The sequence below is a fragment of the Rhea pennata genome, chromosome 16, assembly GCF_028389875.1.
Source record: "Rhea pennata isolate bPtePen1 chromosome 16, bPtePen1.pri, whole genome shotgun sequence".
Lineage (NCBI taxonomy): Eukaryota > Metazoa > Chordata > Aves > Rheiformes > Rheidae > Rhea > Rhea pennata.
This window is the reverse complement of record NC_084678.1, coordinates 864,809-880,270: the sequence shown is the minus strand read 5'-3', so window position 1 is coordinate 880,270 and position 15,462 is coordinate 864,809. Positions and strand designations below refer to the sequence as shown.

Below are 15,462 nucleotides of genomic sequence, written 5' to 3'. Positions count from 1 at the left end.
CTCAGCGGCCCTGGCCCCCCGCCCTCCCGGGGCCCCAGGCAGCCCCCGCGGGGGCTCCCCGCGCCTCCACCGCCGGCCGTCGGGCTCCCGGGGCAAGCGCTCCCCGCCGCCGTTTCGTCTATATAAGGCCGGGAGCGCGGTCCACCGCCCCGGCCCCGCCGCCCCGGCCCCGCCGCATTCTTCTGCCTTGTATGGGCCGAGCCGGGCCAGGCGGGGCGGGCCGAGGCGGACCGGCACCGCCCCGCCCGCCCGCCCGCGCCTAGGGCCGCGCCGCGGGCCGAGCCGCACCACAGCAGCGCCGACGGCCCCGCCGCTCGCCCGCTCCGGCCCAGGTGAGGCGCCGCCTCTGCCCTCCGCCGAGGTCCCTGCCCCGCCTGGTCCCCGCAGCCCAGGGAGGCAGCCGCGGGCAGCGCCCGACGGGGCGGCGGGCTCGGGCGGGCGGGAGCCGCGGGCAGCGCCCGACGGGGCGGCGGGCTCGGGCGGGAGGGAGCCGCGGGCAGCGCCCCACGGGGCGGCGGGCTCGGGCGGGAGGGAGCCGCGGGCAGCGCCCGACGGGGCCGTGGACTGGGCGGGCGGGAGCCGCGGGCAGCGCCCGACGGGGCGGGAGGGAAGCGGCTGGAGCGAGATGGAGTAGCCGGGCGCTGCCTCATCCCTGCTGGCGCGGTGGAGCCAAGGCTCCGGCCCGCTGCAGGGGCTCAGCCCTTTGGACAGGGAGGCGCATTGGCAAGGAAAACCCTGGTGGGTCTCTGCCGCCAGGCGCAACTCTGCTCTCCCCTTGGAGAGGATGGGGAGAGCCTTTTCCTGCGGCCCCTGTTGGGGAGCTCCTGGCTAGGAGAGGCAGGGATGGATCTTGAGTGAAGCTCTCTGTGGCTCTCTGCTATGACCTGAAGCCAGGATCCTGGCTTCACCAGGAGGGCAATGCTGCAAGAGTAGATTGTGCTTCCGTCCATGTCTTCACCTACATCTTGTTTTGTGAGAGCTGTTTTTGTCTGGAACATCTGCTTTTTCCATGTCTTTCTACTGATGGTCGGAGCCAAGATCCTGATGCCTGTGTGATGCTCCAGAGATGTCCCAAGTGACCAGTGAGCAACTTCAGGCAAAAAAAAAAAAAAAATGCTGTAAAGAAGAAATGCTTTATTTAGCTCCTTTCCCTCAGAATTAAACCCAGAGAAACTTTGTGTCTTGTTTAGCCTGGGCTATGAAAACTTGAGGTTCCTTTGGCTTCCTGTGCTCAGCTGCACGTCCATCTAGTATGAAATGTTATAAATGCAATAAAACAGTCAGGAAGGCTCTTAAACATGGATGTGTAGCAGAAAAAGGAGGCAGGAGCAGCTTTCTTTGGAGTGGAACATCCTTACATATCAACAACCACTGCTGCTTACCAAAGATGGTTGGTTTTTTCATCACTAACATTTTTTCCTCTCACCACTGGCAGGCTCTGTGTTGCCGATAGGAGGAGTTTATGGTTACCTCCCTCTCAGACATGTTAGGGTCAGATTCCCACTCTGGGCTGAGCCCCTTAATTCTTCCGGGAAAATAACAAATCCAGTCCAGGCTCTATTATGCTGCTGGCCAAAGGCCAGCAGATATTCCTCCACATGCTTATTTGATATCCTCTCACGAGATGCTTCTCAGGGCCTCAAAAGGATAGTTGGTGGCAGGTCGTTTATTTGCCAACAGTATTTGTGTGCAGCATTGCTCCTGGGCTGTACTGTCTTCTTGTGGTGGCCCCAGGAGTTCTGCTTGAGAATGTTTTGTGTGTACCATGTGGGCATGGAAAGATCCTTTTCTTCTAAGCCCAGTGGGCAGGAACTGGCCCAGAATCCATGTGCTGTGCTGACTCCTTGAACCTTCAGGCCTGTCATCAGAGCCCACTCAGCTGTGCTCTGGGCCTGACTGGCCTCCTAGTATCCTAGTGGGAGGACAGAAGGGGAGGAAAGGGATGAGTTCTCTTACCTGGAGGGCCCTGGTAAGGCTGGCTGTGATGTGATGGGAAAGCTGGCACTGTTATACAGAACCTGATGAGTTTCTGTATGTTTGAGGATGTGGAATAGCTTAGGACATCTTGCAGCTGCTCACTGGCTCTTCAAAGGTGCAGGTTGGCTGGATCAGTAACAAACCACTCCTGCACCTTCATCCAACTGTTTGTTTATCGTCCACTTCATTGTATGGTTCTCAGTTCTGCCAAGTGGTTCTGGCAGCTGGGACACGTTGGCTTAGCAGAATTACTCTTCATTACCTTAACACTGTTGGAGAGCCGCAGAAACCTTCTGCAGTTCCTCCTGCTCCCTAGGAGGTAATGGAGCCATTTCTAGGCTTACTGGGCTAGGGGAGAGGAGATGAATATGGAGGCAGAGAGCCTCTCCCAAGCTCCAGCTATATCCTGCAATGCTCTTCCCCAGCTGTGGTGCAGCCCAGGAAACCTCTGCTTCCTGTGAAGTCACTGCAGAGATGTTGTCACTGGCTCTTAAACACTGTGCTTAAAGCTTGACGGTTCCTATCCACATGCGAAACCCACTCACTGACTTCAGTTCTGGTGACCCTGGTACGTATATGGAGACAGCTCAAGGCTCAGGTTCTGCTTTTCTTTAGTCTCCAATCTCCATTTTTTGCATCTGTCTCTACTCTGTAATGAGGCCAGAACAGGACGGTACAGTAGCCCATCTTTGTTCCTGCAGTGCCAAGCAGTGTGGGTTGTTCCTCCAGCAGCTCTTGGTGCCTCTGGCTGGTGGCGTGGCTAGCCCCGGCACTGGCTCCCCTAGACAGCTCTGCAGTGAGGATGTAGCTGAGCAGTGCCACATGCCAAGGTTAGCTGGTTTTGTGAGCAGAGATACACTGGAGAAAACGGACATTTTAAGAACAGATTGGGCAAGGAATAAAGGCTGCTCACTGCTCACTCCTCCAACATTTGACAGCTAGAAGCTGCTGGGAAAACAAGATGTATCTCTTCTGCTGCCTCTGGGGATAGCATACCTGCTGTGACCCTCATGGGCAGCCGTGGTTCTGGGAGAGGTGCCTTGCAGTCAGCATGGCTTTACAGGGGGAAGGGAAGCACTGTGTGTGCCGTTACCCTGTGACTTCCCATGCCAGTGCGGGACACTTCAAAGCATCACCCAAGCTGGCCCTCATGCCACACTGGGAAAGGGGCTGTGTACTGCTGCCTGCACTGGACTACCCTGCTTGCATTGCCATCATGCACTGGGGTGTGACTGGCCCCGTGTTACAGAGACCTAGAGTTCACCCTGCAGGAAATGCACCTATGTTCTGGGTTGATGGTACTAGCAGCCAATTTAGGAAAGAGACTTTGGGCATAGATTTAATCACAGTCTCTCAAAGTTTATCTGACATGGATGGCAGGGATGTCCTCTGGGACAGTCCAGACTGTGAATCACCCTTTCCTCAGCCTATGAAGCTAGGCCAAAAGCATCCAGCAGATACACATCATGTGTTTGGCTTCGGGAGTCTCATGGCGGAGAGGCACTCTCTGCAGTGCAGAAGGGTTCTCAAGCTCTTGGGATGTGCTTGGGACCATGTGTGAGCCCAATGCAAAGCTGAAGTCCTGTCAGCATTTCTAGAAATGACTACTGTAGTTGCAAACCCAGCCTTGGAGAAGCCATGCTGGAGAAACTGGGTCCTTTGGGTTCCCTTTGGTGGCATGTTCCAGGTGATTAATGACTTATGAATACCATGGCCCATGTCCAAGGGTTCTGCAGAATACGTTCGACAGTACACCTGCCTCTCCACACCAGGGATAATCCTGATGCCACTTCCTTTCTTCTGTGCTCCTTGCTGCCCACAGAGGTACTGAATGCAACTCAAGAGCATGGCTTGTGATCACTTCATCTGGCCCAATTGTAGCAGAGATGCCCTCAAAGCTGTGTCCATGCTGCAACTTTGCCCATTTGCTATCCTTGCAGTTTTGCTTTGGATGGAGCAGGCAAGAGCTCCCCAGCCTGAGGTGAGCTCATTACCCATGCTATCCAAACCTGCCCTTGGCCTTGAAATGGCAGTATACTTTCACTATCAACATGAAGCAGGACCTGGGCCACTTGCCTCAGGCCACTTGAGGCTACTAATACTCAGGAAATAAAAGGGTAGCTTTTCTGAAAGATCTCTTTTACAAAAAGCTGTGTTTGGGTCCAACCAACCTCAGAGATTTTCTTTCTTTCTGCAATGACTGTGGGAGGAATGACTCAGGAGCAGGACACTTTGTAGGAACACCCCAGGCCCTGGGAAAAGGGATAGCACAGTACAGGACGGGAAGGGGATATGTTGGGAGTGATGGGAGCAAAGGGCATATTGCTCCTCCCCATGTGACTCTGCGTATGGGCACATGTGGAGGTGTAAGTGCAGCTTGATGGCACATACCCCCACGAAACATGACTGCCTTTAGCCTTGCATGGTCTCTGGCCATGTCTGTCACAACAGTAGCTGCCAGAGGTGTGGACTTGTTTGTCTTGGTAATATGTTAACTCTAATGTTGAGGACTTAACTTGTTCTCTGTAACCATTAGCCTTGTTTTCTTGTATTTCTGCTGTTTCCATCTCTCTCTTTCCTCTGCCCCACTTGTATTTGGGTAGACAGCATTGTGTTTGCACCATCCGTGACACAGCGTGTTCTCCAGGTTTCCAGTCAAGGAAATAAGGATGGCCCACAACAGAACGAGTGCTGCTCCACCTCGGAAGAAGAACCTGGTATGATACAGAGGCTGGCTTGGTACCGCTCAGCAATGGTCTGCTGGCAAATAGCTTACCTGCTGGGCTAGTTGAGATTTAACCCTCTGCTAACGTTGCCTGTCACTGTTTTCTGAGGGGATCCTGGATGGGAGCAGCCATTGGGAGAGGGCTTTTACCTAGTTTTGATAGGAGCAGAATCAATCTTCATGGGTTTTGTTCTTGCTGATGGGAAGTCAAAGGTTCTGAGGCATCATCAATTAGCTCAGCCTGCTTGAGACCATCCTGGCGTGCAAGGTAGTGTGACCTGACCGGGTACTGCCTGAAATGGTAAGGCTCTCAGGTGTGTTGGGTCCTGTGGCCAGATCCCAGAGCTGCATGGGCCGCTTTCAGCAGGGCTTGAAGACCAAAGGAGAGTGGCTGTCAAGCCCTTTTGCACGGCATGGATCGCCTGTCTCAAATCAAGCCTGACTGCAAACCACTTGGCTCTTGAAACAGGGATGGCTGATGTCCCGTTTCCCTGCACCAACCTGAAAAAGTGTCTTTACATATCCCAGTGAGCCCCAAGGGATTCTGCTGAAAGCAGAAGTAAAACAGTTAGGACATGACCAAGCCAGGCTGGCTCTTGGAACCAAACATCTTTCCAGGCATTTTTTGAATCAAACAACAAAACCATGTGCTGTCAAAATTACGCCTAATCCACCTAACAAGAACCATCTCTCTGGGAGAGTGTGCCAAGTAACTCTTGTTCTCTCTGGTCACAGCCAGGGCAGGATAAATATTTGGATAATATTAGTTCATGTGGTGAGAGCAAAACTCCTGCTTATTTCTCTTGTTTTCTGCTAATAATTCTAATAATTCTGTGTGTTTTGAAAGCTCAGTGCTGGCCTGATCTGCAGCCCAGTGTGATGGCGGGCAGCAGAGCTTTTGTTGCTGGCTCTGACCAGGCACATCAAAGTTGGAGTGAATCATGCTATTCAGATGAATTTCCTCTTCTGGACTGATACCTGTGCCGTTGTCTGGACCCCTGATTATTGTTGGGGGTGGGGGGTCGTGTGCTGGTATTTGACAGAACACACAGAAAGGTGCTGTCCTGCTGCAAAGAACTTTACAGACCAGACATGGTAGTGGAATGAGCAGGCAAGGGGCAGGCCGAGAAGGGTGAGATCACCTGCGCACGCTAGCCATGGGCATGTCTTTTTGGTTTTGCTGTTTTCCTCAGCTGGCTGGTCCTCATGCACCTCTTTCCTTGTGGGCACTGTTCCATGTACCATGGATGACACCTGATGGGTCCCAGCCAAGGGGTCTCAGGGAGCTGCAAGAAGAGGAGATGATGCTGGGGCGGGTGGGCTGAGAGTAGCGTGGGCTTCATGCCAATGCCTGCAGCTGCTGGGGGTCTTGGGGAGCGAAGAGGAGCTGTCTCCCGTGGAACCCTGAGCTCATCCGCTGCAGACAAAGGGCACAGCTTTGGCTCAACTGAGTACTTCCAGGTTCTCCCTGTGTGGGCTGCAGTGGAGTTAAGCAGCACTGCTCATGCCAGTCAGGGTGGGAACAAACATTGGGGTAGGGGCTGCTAGCAGGCTGTGGCACATCCTACAGCCAAATCTGAATCTCTGAGCTACAGCTGGGCACTGTGGGGGAAGAGAGGTACCTGAAAGCCCTGCTGACACAATAGCTAGGGATTTTGTACTTTCCACAGGCCTTGTCCAGCCTCCTTGGGTTGTCCTTCCAGCACAGCCCAGCTAGGGGAGCCTGGGAACCGTGGCAGAGTCGGGAAGCATGCGGGTGGCCACTCAGTTCCCACCTTTGCAGCCTCATTGAAAGAGTAATAGGAGGCAGGAGGTGAAGAAAGAAAGGGAGCTGGAGAAAAGATAGAATGAGGCAAGGACAAGAAAAGAAAGAGGCTATGGACTGGGGAAGGCAGGAGCTGGGTGGGTGCACAAGAAGGGTGCTGCAGGCGGGCAGTGAGAGGAGTGCTGATTGCTTGCTCTGCCCTAGGCTGAACATGGCCTTGCCAGCACCGGCGTCCCAGCTGGATGGGATGTTCCCAAAGACCCTGTAGTCCCCGTGGTATGTCAGCATTAAGGGTGCAGCTGGAAAGCATTTTCTGGAGCAGCATGCGCTGCCAGGTGGCCAGGGCAGCCAGATACAGGGTATGATCATATCCTGCTCTTCCACCCAAGAAAGAACATTCAGAGTCCATTAATTTAACATAGCTTCCCTCAGGGAAGCCTGCTGTCCCATGCAGAAGGCCCATACTCCCTGCCCTAGATGGGGAAACTGAGGCACAGGGGTGCACATCGGGGAGAAATGAGGGCATTTGAAACATGAGGGCTCTGAACAGCATCTCTATCTTGGCCTTACCTAACCTCAGACTTTCTCTCTGGGCCATGGGGAGCTGGCAGCAGACATGGTCCTAGGGGAGAGCTGAGAAACACCCCTTTGCCAAGCCTGTCTTTACTGGTGCCTTGTTGAATTAAAGTTGTCAGCTTATCTCCAGAGGCTTGACTAGAAGGGTGTTGAGCACCTTCTTCCCAGGTGACCTCAGTGGTAGCCATGGGTGCATAGCACCACCTAAAAATAAAGTTTGGACCCCCAGCACCTTTGGTATAGACTGTTTTAAATACTTCTCACGTCCATTGGCCATGCTTAGCTGCAACCCCCCGGCTGGGCTGTGATAACTGCATGGGCCTGAGCGTGCTGCAGTGGGGAGGAAGACGTCTTTCCCTTGCCACAGCTGCGCCTTGCTTCCTCCTCTTCGCAAAGAGGAAACCTGCTTTGAAAAATGGGTTTCTGCCCTGCGTTGCTGGGCTGTGCATGGCTACTCTTGCTTTAGTTGCCAGGTGCATGTGCAGGAAGTGGGTCCGAGTGGCACCCCGAGAAGCCCTCCTCTGCCCTGGTGCCTTGGAGCATGGAGATCCTTGGTCCTTGTCCTTGCTAGGTGCTTAGACACAGCATGTCCCTGCTTTGGGGCACGGCAAGATGGGAGAAACCCCGCAGGAGTCAAAGGTCTCTCACCCTGGGGCTGTGGTGACTGATGGGTTTATGCCTTGCCCACATGCCCTTCTTGGCTGCTCTTAGTGGCATGGTGCTGTTCCCGGTGGGGCACATACTGCGCAGGTTGAGAGTCCATCATGTGCTGTCCTCAGGAGCAGTTGGGGCTCAGCCGTACGCTTGCAGTACGTGTCCCTGGCACTGCTGAAAGTCGCTAAGCAGGCAGAGGACTCGTAGCAGGGCACATGAGGACCCCAAGCTACCTTTCTCCTTAGCAGATTCCCTCCTGGTTCCTTACAGGTGTCCTTGCACACCTGCACCTTGGGCAGTGGCAGGGGTTGGTATCTGTGCTGCGGCCAGCCCGCCGCAGTGTGGTAATGCCCTGAATCGCCCTGGGCCTTGAAGCTGTGTTTTGCAGTACCCCATGGCCCGTCACCCAGCTCCTGCAGAGTGCTGCAGTATGACGACCAAGGCTGGCCACCTGCTGGTGCTCCAGACCTCTCAGATCCACAAGGGCAGAGGAGCTCACTACTAACTCCTTCTTTGCCTTTCCAGGCTGTCACCTCCTGTGAGTTTAGTTACCTGCAAAAAGAGCATCAGTTCTCTGCACCCGGTGTTCCCTACTTTGCTCAGCAGCTCTCCTCCACCGACCAGTGCTGAGCAGCCTCTTTCTTCCTAAAAGCTGTGTGGATCAGGCCTTTGGGAGCTGCTGCTCTAAAGCAACCCCCAAAGCCGTGGAATCGGTATAAAAGCGCTGCCCAGTGACCTGGCCCCAGCGCAAAGAGCGGCTTGGCTTTGAGGTTTTCCAAAAGTTGCCTGCCCTCCCTTTTCCCTCCACCCCCACCCCCCACCCCGGGCCTCTGAAAGCCTGTCCCGTGCATCTCCCAGTGTGTGGAGTGCACTGATTGCAGGGCCAAAGCCAACTCCTCCATGCACTGATTGCAGGGCTAAAGCCAACTGCCAGCGTAAGACCATGGCAGGGGGAGAGCTCTGGCCCTGGTAGGGTGCACGCTGGCTTCCTGGATGGGCGGCCTTTGGCCTGACTTGCTGGGCAGGGACCCAGAGAAGCGGGCCGTGGTGGGAGGGATGGAGAGCTGGAGAGGCTCCGGCTGCCTAAACAAAGAGGGGGAAGGGAAGGCAGTGGTATGTGAGGAATGTGCCCAGAGCAGATAACCCTCTTCCTGCTGGGTGCTGGGCGCTGAGAAGCAGCCGCTGGTGAGCCTCCCTTTGTGTGTGCCAGCAGGGTGAGGAAAGCAGATAATGGTGGCAGGCAGGCCAGAGCTGCTGGTGGACCGTGGGCCTCTGCAGGGAGAGCCCCAGGGGCTGCTTGTGTGCAGCAAGATGGAGGGATGCATGCCGTGATGCAGGACCCGGAGATGCTCTTCTAGGAAAGGCTTAGGGCGTTCTGAACGCAGGCGAGTTGCCCAAAGTCCGTGTTGTGTCAGCAGATGCCGAATCTGGCCCCTTGCACATGCAAGGCGGGAGTAAATTCTTATGCCCCAAATACCAAGATGGCATCTCATCCCGCCCAGAAGACTGATCCTGGTGGGGGAGCCATGGGGTGCTGTGCTTGGTGTCTCTCCCTATTCATGGGGTACAAAGGGAAAGGCCTGCAAAGCAGGTTTGAGGGTGCAGACAGGGTGCTCTCCTCACTCCCCTGGCCCCAGCTTTTGCTGCAGTAGTACCTGATGCTACAAGTCAGTGAGGGAAACAGCAGTGCAAGTCCTGGCACTAGGTAGGGTCCTGCATCTGCAGGGCACCAGCAAGACATACCCGTCAAGAAAGCACTTTCACTAACCATGCTCAGAGCAAACAGGACCAGCCTTTGAGCTGTCTGCCATGAGGGCTCTTGCTGTTGCTGGGACACTGTGCGTGTGAGACCTGCATGCTCCTCTGTGGGAGCTAAGTATCAGGTGTCTCAAGGTGCCCCTGCATAGCCATAAAGAGCAGGAGGCTGTGAGGACTGGAGCTGGGTCTTCAGATTCCTTTGAATTCTCTTCAAGGGAAACAAAGCCTGTGGGAGCAGTGATGTCTTTTCAGAAGTCTTGTGTGCATATCCAAGGAGTATGTGACGTACTAGCCTTAGCCTTGTGTTCTAGCCTATCCCCTGTCTTACATTATGACCAAATTATCTTACTAATGCCAAAGTATTTGTCAGCCAGGGAAGTTGAGGCATGGGACTGGTAGGCGGCTGTTTGCACATCCAGAAAGGGGATCCGGCAGTCTTGACTCCTTGCTCTGCCCTCGTCCACCTGGTGCCCTGCTTCAGTCCCCCTGGCTCTGCCTTCCTTCCCTTCTAACCCTCCTGGCTGCTTTCTATGTCCTGCTCACAGGTACTGAACCAGCTTCCAAGATGTCGAGCAAGCGTGCCAAAGCTAAGACCACCAAGAAGCGCCCTCAGCGCGCCACCTCCAATGTCTTTGCTATGTTCGACCAGTCACAGATCCAGGAGTTCAAGGAAGCCTTCAACATGATTGACCAGAACCGTGATGGATTCATTGACAAAGAGGATCTGCATGACATGCTAGCTTCCCTAGGTGAGGAAATCTTTCTCCTGGCCCTTTGTGAAACAGTCAATCCCTGTGCATGAAAGAGCTCTGTCCTTACGCCTCTTCTGCATGGAGAGAGAGCTGCCTGGGTGCACTAGTACCTTGCATGACAGGGAGTTACTGTCACCCTCCTGCAGCATGTCTGCATTGAAAACTCATTCTAGTAGGATTGTATTGATGCAAAGACCTTCTGCTTTGGGCCAATTTGATGCAGGCTGTGAAGACACTGGAACCATCTCTGCTGGCTCTGGTAGACCTTTGAAAGCATGTTTGTGGGAACGTCTAAGGACAGCAGCCTGGTTTGTTGGCTAAGTGGAGGGGATGCTGCCCACATCAGCTCCCAGCAGCAGATGCCCTGGCAGAGTGGCAGGAGGGTGGCAGGGATCAGCATCCTCGTCAGCCCCTGCAGCCTGTATCAGCCTTTATCAAGCCATTCTGCCAGAGACAGTCTGCATGGCAATGTCCTGTCTGCAACAGAATATCTGCCCAGCAGGGGTCTTATTGGTCTGCCTAGCTCTGCTGTCCCAAATCTTTTCATCTCTATCTATAACGGCACTTTGAGGAGGGCATGGGGTCCAACTGGCCAGGCATAAGGTTTGCATCAGTGCAGACAGGGAGCTGCAGCAGACCAGTGTTGCCAGATGGATCCCCATCAGAATTGGGATAACTCTGGACACAGACAGAGCCCAAGGATCCAGGCAAAAGCTTTGGGAAAGCACAGGTTTCCAAATGGCATTCTTGGCTAGGTCTGCCCAATCTTATTCAATAGGTCGCCCAGCACAAAGGCTCTCTGTGGATAGGTGAAAAGCCTGATACCTTGGCCTGTTGAGACTTGCATATCTTGCACCTCCCTCCCCACCCAGAGCCCTTTCTTCTTAGCTGCAGGCCATGGCTCACTTTTCCCTCTCCTGTTCCCCGTGCAACCGCTGTGGCTCTTTGGGAGGTCTGTCAATTATTGACCTGGCAACCAAACCTGTTCTGAAGGCCCTCTCCACCCAGGAGGGAATCTCCTCCCCATAAACTAAAGCTCTCAGAGAAGAGAGGGGCTGGGCATTGAAGGAGACGTGTATGTCAAGGCTGTGCTCGGCGGAGGAGGTTAAACTGTCCCTATTGCATTCATGGTAGGAGCAGTTTGGGATATGAGCAACATGAGATTCATATTGGGACAGTGCTGTCTCTCTCTTTGGGTGAATGCTAGGTGTCAGCTATCAAGGAAATGTGAAAAAAAACTACACATTTTTAGTCCTTGGTAAGCACCAGATGAATTCCTGCATCTCCCTCAAGGTTGGGCCTGCCAGTGCTAGGAAACCATCTGGTTCCTGTTCGCCTCCAGCACAGAATAATGTAGTGAGGGGCCAGGGCAGCCACAGGACAGGCCACAGGGAGAGGTGGTAGGGCTGGCCCCTGGAGAAACTCCATTTCCTTGTTTCTGGGGTGAGTGAACCCCACACAATTATTTTAAAATTCCCTATTTCCCCATAAAATTTTAAAATCATTTTAATATTCTTAATATTTTAAATATTTTAAAAATATTTTAAATATTTTAAAATTCCCCATAAGAGTACTATTGGCAGGTACTACTCTTAATTCCCACCTAACAGGGGACAGGAAGGCACTAAAAACAAGGCTGCAAAATTTGGTGGGATTTATCTTTTGGGGAGCTGGGCCTAAGTGGTTTGGAAACTTTGGCCGTGTTGTTTTCCTGGGAAAGGGAGCCTGCTGCACTGTGCAATGTTGAAAACAGAACTGCAGGTAATTGAGGGGGGAGGATCACTTGCTTATTCTCTCTCAGCCCAAACTAGAATGGAATGGATAGAGGAGGAAACATTTGGGGACCATCAGGTGTATCCTGAGTGCACGCAGAGGTGGATGTGGTCAAGTTTAGATACAGTTCAGGCAGGTTATGCCTCAGAATGGAAGGGTCCATGGTGGTCTCCCATTGCTGAATTTCTTCCTGAAAGCAGAGGCGTGAGGCTGGCTGCTGTCCCAATGGGTCTTGGCACCTGGCAAGTAGGATGGGTGCTCCCAAGGAAGGGAGTAAGGGCAAAGTACCTACACCTGCTGGTTGTGTCCGGCAGGGAAGAACCCCACTGACGAGTACCTGGAGGGCATGATGAGTGAGGCGCCGGGACCCATTAACTTCACCATGTTCCTCACCATGTTTGGGGAGAAGCTGAATGGTACTGACCCAGAAGATGTCATCCGCAACGCCTTTGCCTGCTTTGATGAGGATGCGACAGGTATGGGCAATGCCATCCCAACTCCGTGATGGGTAGCGGTGCCTACTTGGGGACTCTCTTGCACATAGAGGGGTGGCTGAGCCAGCCAGGACAAAGGCTGGGGGTTTGGCCAGTGTGCGCCACCAGGCAAACACTTGGGAGGAGCCCACAAGCACAGCAGCTTCTGAGCAGGCTGCTGGCTCTCTCTGTTCCCTCCTCATGTCACACGTCTGTGTGATGAAGGCCCTGTGCATGGGGAGTATGCACAAGGTTTGGGGTAGTGGAATAACAGGGTGGGGGTGCAAGGAGCATGTAGGAGGGATAAGGAGGCCCTGCTGCTCAGCCCTCTGCCCAGCCCTCACACCATGTCCTGCTTAGCCACTGCTCTCCCATGCCCTGCATACACTCCACCTCCTCCTCCATCCCCACAGGCTTCATTCATGAGGACCATCTGCGTGAGCTGCTGACCACCATGGGAGACAGGTTCACAGATGAGGAGGTGGATGAGATGTACCGGGAGGCTCCCATTGACAAGAAGGGCAACTTCAACTACGTGGAGTTCACCCGCATCTTGAAGCATGGGGCCAAGGACAAAGATGATTAGCACCTAGAGCTGCTACACTGCCTCTGCCTCCTCCTGCACACACTTCCTGCCCCCATGGAGTCCCTCCATTCCCCTTGCTGTTTAGGCCCACAGCAGTTTCACTCCATCAGAAATATCTTCCTTCTCTGGGTTACACTTATGTTGGCACGTGACCCTGCAGCCTTTCTAGAGTGCTTCCATCACTATCCCCCTGTGTGCCCATCCATCAGTCCTAGACCTCCTCTCCCATCTCTCTCCCACCTCCTAGCCCCAAAGACTCTGTGCAGTGTCTTGGTGCCCATGCCAAGGCCTTTCCAGGGCTGTCTTCTCCATATCCAGACATTGTAAAAGACACATTCTCTTCCTGATGTGTCTGTCTGACAGAGGAGAGAAGGTTTGCCTTTCCTTCTGGCCTCTGTCCAGGAAGAACAATCAGGTCATCGTCTACCGTCTCCTTTAACAAATATTGCTTGAAGATACCACATGGGTAATTTGATTTCTGAGGCAATGGAGTGCTGTGCACTCATCTGCCCTACTGTCCTGAAACCTGGCCATGTGCCTGTCCCACGTACAGGCTTGCAGGGGAGCGCCTCAACATCACAGCTTCACCCTTGTGCTGTGTCCCAGGTGGTCCTTACCTGAAGGACCTTGCCACAGGTGCTCTTCACAACCTGCTAGAAACCCCCCTTTTTCACAGCCCCCAGCTCTGCTGCACAGCCCTACTTTGCATTTGGATGGCATCTTTCAGCAGAGGTGAGCCCAGTGTGCTGACTCCTTGGCATCCACAGCCTACCCTGCCATGCTGGCTACTGTGCCAGGTCTGTGGGTGGGGGTGTGTGGACAGGAGAAGGATGGAAGGATTTTTCCTTTCTGTCTGCCCTGATCCACTGCTGTCTCACTGTTTCCTGTGACAGTATCTCCCTCCCATGCTTCAGCTACCATGTCCCTTGGCCTCAAAGTGGATGGGATCCAGCAGCACACATCACAGGCCCATCATGAGGCACAGGTGGCAATGCCAGGGGAAGTGTGCTGGATTGTCTTGCTTTCCTTGTGCTTCTCAGCCCCAGGACTTCCACTCAGGTTTGGACCCTACCAAGCAGCCATTTGCTCCCTGGAAGCAACTTTGTAGTCTAGTAGTCACTGTTCCAGCTGAGTAAGTGGGAGGTCTGTTCCAGCTGAGTAAGTGGGAGGTCTGTTTCCCAGGCATAGAGCTGGTATGGGAAGGAGCATCCCAGGTGAGTGCTAGCTTGTTGGGATTTTGGCTGGCTTAAACCAGTGCAATCCCAGTCTTGAAGGACACAACATAGAAAGGCTCTTGCCTTTCCTCCCACTCTCTTCCTTTATGAAAGGGAAAAAAGAACACTTTGTTTCCTCTTCTATGGTTGTTTTATGGCTTGAGAGCCTGTGATTTAAGGGATTCAGAAAGCTGAAGCCACATACAAAGTCTGATGGATGTAATACAAAGGCATGTTGTGTATGGCTCCCTCATTTCAGCGCTGCCATGGTGCTGTGCTGCACTGCTGATGTGTGCCGGTGGGTTGGGGGCTTGAAGCCCTGCTCTCTCTGAGTGTCATGATATCCTCCATCTCCTCCTACACGAGTTCTCCCTGACTGCCTGCCTTTACAAGGTAGGATCTCTTCTGGCAGGGTGAATGCCAGCTCTTCCCATCAGGGCAGCCTGTTTTGAAGCCAAATCCCTCCCAGTCTCCACCAAGGCCCTCTGCCTATATAATGTCTCTCGCAGCTTAGACATCATTCTCAGACTGCTGATGGAAGAAGGCTTGCTCTGCCATCCCCCACTTTGGAACATGCAGAGAGATACTTTGAAATACAAGAAAGTCATTTGACAAGGTGTCAGCTGACATCCCTCGCTCTTGGTTTCAGAGTTGCTAAAGACTTGGCATTAGGTCAACACGGGCCCTGCAGACAGTGATGTGATGGAGATGTCGTGAGAAAAGCCTGGAAACTAGGTACCTATGAAGTAGCTGGCCCAGATTCTTACCTCTTGTGATTAGAAGCAGCTCGTACATGTCAAATGGTGGTACTTGGGTCCCCTGAGCTCTGGGGGAGCCCAGGGAGCTGGGCTGAGACTCCCAGAATCACCAGGTTTGGGGTCCTAGAAGTTCAGACACTCTTCTTGTGTGGTCCTGAACTTGCAGTGCTGTGAGAAAGAGGCAAGGCGTGGCATAGCAGAAATGGGGAGATGGGGCAATGCAAACATGGAGGAGGCAAAGTTCATTTAGCACCACCTGGAACAGGTTAACCTTGTTGGTCAGCACAGCAGATAGGCTTTTGCAGCACAGCTGCCCTTCCATGAGAGGCCACTTCGTAGCTTGTAAGTGCTCAATGAGCTATTTTGCCTCCTGTGCAGCAAGAGGTGGTTGCAGGAGGACCACAGCCCTGGTGGAGCCTGGGTCTTGCATCACACATCATCCCTTGCCACT

The 15,462-nt window shown here is 53.6% G+C and overlaps 1 protein-coding gene across 2 annotated transcripts; it reads left to right on the top strand.

Moving 5' to 3' along the window:
- The first annotated feature begins 252 nt into the window (after positions 1-252).
- On the top strand, positions 253-14,482 carry MYL9 (myosin light chain 9). Of its 2 annotated transcripts, XM_062589422.1 has the most exons (5): positions 281-332; positions 2,403-2,545; positions 10,001-10,204; positions 12,295-12,456; positions 12,867-14,482. In XM_062589422.1, the coding sequence occupies exons 2-5, from the start codon at positions 2,506-2,508 to the stop codon at positions 13,037-13,039; spliced, it is 579 nt and encodes a 192-aa protein (XP_062445406.1). In that variant the 5' UTR covers positions 281-332; positions 2,403-2,505; the 3' UTR covers positions 13,040-14,482. The 2 variants fall into 2 exon arrangements, with proteins under 2 accessions (XP_062445407.1, XP_062445406.1); XM_062589423.1 differs by lacking the exon at positions 2,403-2,545 and having other exon boundaries at positions 253-332.
- Positions 14,483-15,462: the final 980 nt, after the last annotated feature.

What these genes read in the sequence shown, in the direction of transcription:
- MYL9 (XM_062589422.1), top strand. Translation starts at nt 2,506, where the DNA reads ATGCGAAACCCACTCACTGACTTCAGTTCTGGTGACCCTG. An exon ending in CTTCAGTTCTGGTGACCCTG is followed by an intron (nt 2,546 to 10,000) that starts GTACGTATATGG and finishes TCCTGCTCACAG; the next exon opens with GTACTGAACCAGCTTCCAAG. An exon ending in CTTTGATGAGGATGCGACAG is followed by an intron (nt 12,457 to 12,866) that starts GTATGGGCAATG and finishes CCATCCCCACAG; the next exon opens with GCTTCATTCATGAGGACCAT.